At 27.9% G+C, this 9,317-nt stretch overlaps 1 protein-coding gene across 12 annotated transcripts in view; it reads right to left on the reverse strand.

Annotated features, from left to right (window-relative positions):
• The window catches only part of LOC106788730 (longitudinals lacking protein, isoforms A/B/D/L-like), a 267,171-nt gene that overhangs the window by 89,286 nt on the left and 168,568 nt on the right, over window positions 1-9,317 (reverse strand). The window contains exon 7 of one of the 12 annotated variants that reach the window (XM_014752240.1): window positions 8,314-8,777. The exons of the other annotated variants lie outside the window; for them this stretch is intronic. Coding sequence (XP_014607726.1) covers window positions 8,329-8,777 — 449 coding nt within the window. The 3' untranslated portion in view covers window positions 8,314-8,328. Of the gene's footprint in view, window positions 1-8,313; window positions 8,778-9,317 lie in introns of those variants that run through there. 12 annotated transcript variants of the gene reach the window in all.

Consider the following 9,317-nt stretch of genomic DNA (forward strand, 5'->3'; position numbering starts at 1 on the left):
ATATATATATATATATTAAATTAATCAAAGATATATATAAACATTAGGATCCTTACGCGATGAGAAAATAATAACAAAGTAAAATTGAAAGGGAAAAAATAAGAAAAAAGAAAAAAAAAGAAAAGAAACACGCATAAATTATAAATATGATAAAATAGAACAAAATAAAAAATATACAGAAGAAGAAGAAGAATAAATAGTAGAAGTAGAAGAAGAAGTAATAGTAGTAGTAGTGAAATATATATAAATGTGTATGTGTATAAATAAAAAGATCATAGTAAGAATAATGTTAAAGTATACACCCACGTGAGATGTTGTTTTTTTTTTTTCTAATTCCCATCGTGTGGATATGCTTTGCAAGCGAATATATAAAACAATTTACACAATATATTATTTATATAACAGTTTGGTTTTTGGGTAAAGAAAACAAATGAAAGAAAGGAGAGTTGGTTCATGGTAGGATAATGGGGAAAGAGAAGGAGGGGGGAGGGTTGTTCTCTGTAAAAGGTATTAACGCAGATGATTTTTCTTCCAGTCAATTTTTTTTTTTTTCCTTCTCCAACGTATGCTAGTAATGTGTGTGTGTATGTACAACGAGAGTCTATTTCTATTTTGTTTTTCTTTTTTAATCATCCCTCGTCGAGATATTTTTCTAATATCGAAGTTTTAATCTTTCATCCCTTTTCTTTGTCATAGACACGCACACGTACACAGCCAAACAAACGCACGCACACATTCTCTCTCTCTCTTTCTCTCTCTCTCTCTCTCTCTCTCTCTCTCTCTCTCTCTCTCTCTCTCTCTCACTCGTAATATTCTTTGAACTTATTTTATATTTTCAACTAATTTTAATTTTAGGTCCAACTTTTCTTTAAAATAATATATATATATATATATATATAATAATCATATTATTATAATATATAATTATTATCAATATGATAAATTTTATAACGTAATATAATTATATAATAATAATTATATATTATAATAATAATAATTATTATTATACTCTTTTTGTCTAAATTTTCTTCTTCTTCTTTTTTTTTTTTCTTTTTCTTTTTATGAGGATGGAACTCCATCCTCCTATAGCCCATGCATGGCGACCATGTGTTTATGCAAACTACTCTTTTGTATCATTCTTCTTCGGCATATCGGACAGACGAATTGTTTTTCTTTCCCACACTCGTACTGTAAGTGCCGATTCAAGGAGCTCTTGTTCTTATAACTTCGATCACAGTGACGACACGGGAAGGGTTTCTTCGTGACCATTGGTAGAAAGTACATGCAGTGACCTTGACCTGAAACACAAAATTGGCAGGATCGTTTTTAGTCATCCGTTCTCGATTTTCTATCACGAATTACTTCTCTCTGGGTTGGATTCTATTTTTTATTCTTTCTTTCTTTCTTTCTTTCTTTATCTTTTTGCTCATTATAAAACTTTTTTTGCCACCTGGAAAATATAAGTAAACAAAATATATATATATATATATAAATTGTGAATTAGTTTAATATTAATTTTCTTTTTTTTTTTTGCGCGTAATTCGAATTGAACGCAACAGGGGTTAATCGATTTTCCAAGGATTCGAATCCTAATTTCAATGATGCATGTGTTAGTTTAATATTTTTACATTAAGGAATAAACAACGATCGAATATATATATATCTAATTTGGCCAAATACGACGTTAAAAAATGCGAACGTATATTAATGATTGATTTAAAAAAAAATAAAAAAGAAACAAAATTATTAATCACGTATGAAATGGACGCTATCATTCGTGGCTGGGATATTAAACAATTAATATGATTGTACGGATAAAGTATAATACGTTTAGTTTTGTTTGTTAATCCTTTTTATTTCCTGTTTAATCTTTTCTTTTATTTTTTTTTTTTCTTCGTACGAATTCCTTTTTTCTCCTTTAGTTTTCGTTTTCTATTTTTTTTTTTCTCTCCTCTCTTTTTTCTTTTCTTTTCTTTTCTTACGATAAGTCAACGTGCTCGCGCGTATTCGATAAAAAATTTATTACCTAGAAAAAGAAAAAAAAGAACATAAAATATATATATAAATAAAATTATTAAAATTTTTTTTTTTTATCGTTTACGTAATAATGTGGGTGTAATCTGTGTCTGTATGTGTGTGTGTGTGTGTGTGTGTGTTTATGTAAAATCTTATTAAAAAAAAAAAACAAATATAATAATTAAGGAATTAATTTTTGTTAGAATTAAAAAGCATCCTATGGTGTATCTGTTTGATGTATTCGCCATTGCCAGTAGTGATCAGTGTTGGCCAACAACTAGCACTCTCTCGTATGTGTCGGTGCAATGATTTCCTCCACTTGTAAGTCTTATAACATCCTGGACAAAAGTGTTGGTCATCCCCTGAAAAACAAACATAAAGAAAGAAAGATTATGGGGAAATTTATGTTTTCGTAGGAAAACAACCAACCAAAATAATATAAGAGAAAACGATCTATATAGGTGGACACTCGTTAGATTTTATTTTTAAGGTACAATTAAAAATTAGAATAAAATGGAATAAGAAAAAATAGAAAGAGAATAAAAGAGAGAAAGAGAGAGAGAAATAGAGAAAGAGAGAGAGAGAGAAAGAGAGAAAAAGAGAGAGAGAGAGTGAGAGAGAGAGAGTGAGAGAAGATTTTTACGCGTGTACAATATTTTCTTGTTCCTTGTTTTTTTTTTTTTTTATTGATTTTCGTTGAAATTCGTTTAGTTGAACGAACGATGATCTTGCTACAGGTCTTTATTTTTATTTTTTTCAAAAAGCACATACCTAAACCGTACGATTAAAAATTGCGAAAACTTTGTTCCCCCATAAAACGTTGTCACACACCAATCACAGACAAGTCGATCGTTTGGTTACATTAGATACGATTATTTCAAAGTTGAAAAGTTATGTGAGAATAATAATAATAATAATAATAATAATAATAATAATAATAATAATAATAAAATAAAAAGAAAAAATATGATCATTTTCGAAGGTAGAATGCGTTGCATCCTTGAATCTTCTTCTTCTTCTTTTTTTTCTTCTTCTTCTTCTTCTTCTTCTTCATCATCGTCATTTGAATTTTCTGTTGAAGTATCTGTAATTTATAACGCAATTGGATTTCGACAGTTCGATCAATTATCATTCAAATTTATAAACGAAAAAACAAAAGTTTCTTCGCCACAAGAGGAGGAATTAAAAAAAAGAAAAAAAGAAAAAGAAAGAAAAAGAAAACAGAAAAAACACACACGCACAATTTTTGTTCCTCACTCGTAAACGTGTTTCTTTCTTATATGTTTCAACAAGTTGCAACGAAGTTTAGTTTTTTTCGGACAATATGGACAACGATGTTTAGGTTCTTGTCCGCATTCGTCTCTAATGTGTCGTATCAGAGAACTAAAATAAATGTATTCGTTCCCGCAGGTATTACAGGTGTGCTTCGTAGGCCTCGATGACAAATCTGTAAAACAACAAATCAAAGAAAATTGTTTGGTTAATAACCCAGAAGGGAAAAAAAAAAAACATAATACCAAGTCTACTCGAATAATTTTTATCTTTCTAACCTTTTTATCAAGGCTGGTTTGGGGGTGGAGGAGATTTATTTTATTCTTTTAATTTTGTTTTTTTTTCAATACTCTCACTCTCTCTTTTTATCTCTTTCTTTTTTTCTTTCTTTCTTCTCTGTTTTCTGTTACAATTTTTTAAAACTATTATATTTTAAAGGCGTATGTATGCCTTTTAAAAATATTATATATGATATTTAAAAGTTGATTAAAAAAAAAAAGAAAAAAAAGAAAAAAAAAATTAATCATCAATATAAAAGAAAACAAAGTATTATAAATGATTATCGACTATAGTTTTTTTACATTTATTTTTTTTAATCGTATATTATAATTAGATAAAATGTCAACGACACAACGCACAAATCTAACAAATTTTTAGTTTCATTAACTAATTTGGAAATAAAATGGGGGATAAAAAAGGGATAGTACAGTTGTTAATTTAATTAATGGATTAAATTGGTTATATTATTCGAAAGCAAGTATATATATTATATATCTAATAAGTATAAAGAGAGGAGAATTTTCATCGAGAAAGAAATAGAAAAAATGTTGGTCAAAAAAGTAAACGTAAGAAAAATAAGTTTAGTTAAAAGAGTTACTCTCCCCAAATTTTTCGAATACAAATTTGAACATGCATTCGGTTAATAATAATAATTAAAATAATAATATTAATAATAGTAACAATATAATAATAATAATAATACTACTACTAATACTACTACTAATAATAGTAATAATAGTAATAATATTTTAATCTAAAAAAATAATAAATATATTAATGATAAAAATAATATTAATTGAAAATAAATGTACAAAAATATATTTTTATTCGCGTTTAAGGCAAGATTTTTGTTCGCTAAACGTTTATTTATTTATTTGATTGTTCGATCATTTTCAGTAATCTTTGTTTTTTTTTTCTTCCTTCTTCCAATTACAATAAACAAATTAGCGAATACATTCCCGTTCCAACGAGGTGAAATATTTCAAATTAATTGAAAAAACAACCGTATTCTTTCTTTATGTGATTTAACATGTTCAATTTCATGGGCATCATTCATTTACAAATCGGACAATAATACATGATCCTTCCGCATTCCTTTCGAATATGTCGATTTAAGCCAACCCGTGATCCGTACTTTTTCTTGCACTCGCAGCACGTATAGAAACCTGTAAAAGAAAAAAAAACAACAAAATGGAAAACAAGGAAAAATATTATAATCGAACAAGATTTGAAAAAAAACAAACAAACAAACAAAAAAAAAAAGAAACGATTCCTTTTCATTTGTAAAATATTCTCCAACGTTTTCTCGATCGATTTTATCTCCTCTCTCTCTCTCATTGTTTTTTTTATAACTTTTTTTTTAATATACAAAAACAAATTGTTCTCGGTTAATTATTTTTTTCTTTTTCATTTTTCTTCCCCTCCCCCTCTTTTTTATTTTTCCTTTTTAATCGAAGTACGACCTGAAATATGCATACAGAAATGGAAAAACAACAAAAAAAATAGACGAACAACAAATGAAAATATCCCTTGTGGAAAAATTAAAGAGACAGGGAGTGTGGGATGTGTGTGGGGCGGGGGTGCTCGGAGCTTTTAATTTATGGGACTCGTTAATTTTTTTTCTCTCTCTTTTTTCTTTCGATTAGAATCAAATCTAACGAAAAAAACAAAAAAAATCAAGCAGCAACCAACGTTTCCGCAAATGCAGAGAGTTTTATTTTATTGTTATTCACTTTTCACTACTTGATACTTTATTGTGTTAGTATTACGAAAATACATACATTTATAAATACTACAGAATCGTTTTTTGTATTTTTTTTTTCCTTTTTTTTTTTTCTTAATTCTCGTTCGTGTAAGTTTAATCTCACGTTATGTAAACCATTCATTTGAACAAGTGTATGTATGTATGTATATGTATGCATGTGTTTGCATGGATGATATGTCATATGCACGTGTATTCTTTCTAAATAACTTTACAAACTTATTATTAAATCGAGAAAACAAAAATCTAAAAGTGCGAAATCAGTCAGCTATTTGTGTTCGGAAAAAAACACAATCGACGCGAACACGGGAAAGATTGTTTACGAATAAACAAAAAAAAGAAAAAGAACACTAGACCGAAAAGAAAGAAGACAACAAAAAAATTACTTCGGTCTAACTAATCACGCTGAGATAACGATTATTAATATATCGATTAAAAATAATTTCAGACTATAGGGGGCGGGGGGGGGGTGGTGGTGGTGGCTGTTAACGAAAAATATCTAATATGCATTCTATCAAATAAAAACTAATTAATTCGTTAACAAATGAATTTTACGCACAATAAGACATATAATAAATAACGTGGGGAGACGGGGGGGGGGGAGGGGGGGTTGGAAAGGATAAATTGTATTGATTTACAAAAGAAAAAAAAAAGAAAATATAAAAATATTAATTATGTGTGCCGTGAGTCAGGGGATCATCGACGTTTTATTTATATAAAGAATTGTTTATATATATATATATATATATTTATTTTTTTCTTTATTTTAGGAACTATCAAACTTTGCGGCCTCGCTCGCTTCAAAATAAATTTCAAAGAGAAAAAAAAAAAAGAAAAGCAAAATACAACAAAACAAAATAAGAAGAAAATTTATTTTGATAATACTCATTGACTCATGTAATTGCACACGCATAAATTAATTAATATGCCGTTACGAGAGACGATTAAATATAATACAAAATATATAAACGTTTGTTTTAAACGATTCGTGATAAAACGATACTTACCAACGATACTTGATAACACGCGAAAAGAACAAAAAAAAAAATAAAAAGAGAAAGAAAAAGAACATGAAAAAAAAACACGAGTTTGAAAAATTATTCGACAATAAATTGAACACGATGTTCGACGTGATTATTATTCGTCGCGTGTATGTGTTGTGCGTGCCCGCATAATAGTACGTATGTGTAGTAGTAGTAGTAGTAGTAGTAGTAATAGAAGCAATAGTAGTAGTAGTAGTAGTACCGTGTGTAAATGTAAAAAAAATTTGTTCTTTTTCGTTAAGTTTTTGTTTTTTGTTTTGTTTAATTTTTCTTTTAAGGCAAATTCACTCAGTTCAACGTCAAATATATTCGAGACGATTGATGATTATTGATTGTTGTTGTTGTTTTCTCTCAGGTGTTAGGTGATGTTCTCTTGAAATGGTTTTCGGCTTGATGGGCGTGAAGTATGAAAGCCTTGAAAGCAGCAAACGGACAAAGTGAACACTTGAATTGCGGTGGCTCGCATTTGTGTTTCAAATAGTTGCTCCACATCTTGTAGAATTTGCTGCACATCGTACAGGTGTAGCCAAGAATCTGATCACCCACGTACATCTTCCGGTATGCTGCAACCAAAACAATTCAGATTAGTCGATTAAATATGCCTCACGATTTATTTTTCAATTATACAAAATATATGTGAACGGTTCCGTTCATTTTATCTCTTTCAAATGTTTTATCCTTTTTTCTTTTTTCTCTCTCTCTCTTCTCTTTTTTTGTTTTTTTTTTTTATTTTTATTCTTTTTTTTTCCTTTTTTCTTTCGGTAATCAAACACAAACAACACACTCGTAAAAATACTCTCGTTGTCATTTATTTCTTTTCCCCCCACCCTTACTTCGATCGGTATTTTTTTCATATCCCTTTATTATTATTATTATTATTGTTGTTGTTTCAATTTTTTGATTGGTTTTCTTCTTCTTCCTTTTTTTATTTATTTATTTATTTATTCGATTTCTTTTTCCTAAATACTATAAGGGACGAAAAGAGAGAAGCATCATTATATTATTGTTGTTAATATTTTATTTGATATATATTTTATTTCCTTTTATTTTTCTCATCTCTGTCGTTAGGGATGCAATTACTTTTTTCCTTTTTTTTTTTTTTTTTTGGTTTTAAATACTAAGGGATGTGAAAAGAGGGAAACACGGTGGTTTATAATTATTTTTTATTATTGGTCTTATTATTATTAATACTTCTTCTTTTTTTTTTTCTATCTCTATAATACGTTGCTGTATTGGAGGGTTAGGTTCAATAAAAAAAAAAAATGAAAAAAGAGATCAATAAAGAAAAATCATAAAAAAGCAAGAAAAGGATGGAAGACATTTTTCTTTCTTGTTATATATTTGTTTTCGACCCTTTTCGCGAGATACTTAAAATTATTTCAAAGATTTATAATTAATTAGATATATAATTATTGTATTTATTTATATTAATAATACACATATCAATTTTTCTTTCTATCCCTTTCTCTCTTTCTCTCTCTCTTTTATCAGAAACATTATCGTTAAGATGATTATTTTCTTTTCTTAGTTTGTTTTTTTTTTTTCTTTTTATTTTAACAACGACGCGTATAATACAGTTCATTCGATTGAACGTCGATTGCAAGTCAATCATTGATATTCGTAGGAACATTATTTTTACTTATATTAATATCTTATTCTAATTAAGCTATTTAATAATTACTTTAATCGTCAATTATAAAAAATAATATTAATGGTATATATAAGAATATAGAAGAAGAAGACAAAAACAAATAAAAAATAAAAAATCGGACGAGAATGATGATTAAAAAAAGAAAACGAAAAGGAGAAATTTTTAATTACCCTTTTACGAGTTTTAATGGTTTCCTTTGATGACATTGTTGAAAAATAAGAAAAAAAAATAATAAGAAGGAGGGTTCGGGGAAAGAAAAGAAACATTTAAAATTTGTTTGTAGATAAATTTATCCTTAGAATCTTTTATGGATAAAGGGACTCATTTTCGGTTTGATGAACGTCAACGTGATATCTTTTTTTGTGATTGTCTATGCACCATTTGTGGGGACTCGTGTAGGGACAATATTCGCATGAAAATCTAGGTTTCGAATAAAGGCATTCGAATTTATTATGCCTCCACAATGATCTATAAACGGCATAACTTTTTCCACAAATTTTGCATACGAACGATTTCTTATTCATGCTTTTACCGTTCTTCATTTTTATTTTCATTACTTTATGAGATATTCCATGACGATCGTTGTTGTTAAATTGTTGATGATAATTGTATTGTTGTTGTTGTTGTTGTAGTACTAGTTGTTGTAGTTGTTGTTGATGAAACGGATTGTTATTCATCGTCAAAATCGGATTTAACGTTGAATACGTCTCAGTATCCTCGTTGTAATTAGTCGTCTGCCATAATTTCAAGTTGACTGAAACAGTAAAATCAAATATATTTGTTAAAACAATACGAAGTAAACAAGAATAATAACGTAAATCAAATGAAATGAAATAAAAACGGGAATTGTAGGAAACAAATGAAAAGAAAAAGAAAAAAGAAATTGAAATAATTTGGAAACAAACAGCATAGACGTATTTGTATAAGTATACTCGTGTGTATTTATGTATACGTGTTTATGTATGTAAAAAAAATTCTATCTATATTACTTGTGCATTGTAGGAAATATCCTAAAGTAAAATTTCAAATTACATAAATAATAATTATCTTTACGTATATAGAAACGTTCTAGTCAATAATTCTGTACAAAATTTCTGTCACACACGGTCGTTTTATTTATTTCTTTTTTTTTGCTTTTTATTCTGTTGCAAACAAAAAAGAAGAGAAAAATCTTTCCCAAAAAAAGAACAGAAGAATTGCAAAATTGTCGTTAGACTTATTAACAAATTAATAATAATATAATAATCAATTTTCTTCGTCGTGTGTGTGTGTGTGTATATATATATATATATAT

Source organism: Polistes canadensis, unplaced genomic scaffold, assembly GCF_001313835.1.
Source record: "Polistes canadensis isolate GaletaPanama2010 unplaced genomic scaffold, ASM131383v1 scaffold_152, whole genome shotgun sequence".
Taxonomy (NCBI): Eukaryota; Metazoa; Arthropoda; class Insecta; order Hymenoptera; family Vespidae; genus Polistes; species Polistes canadensis.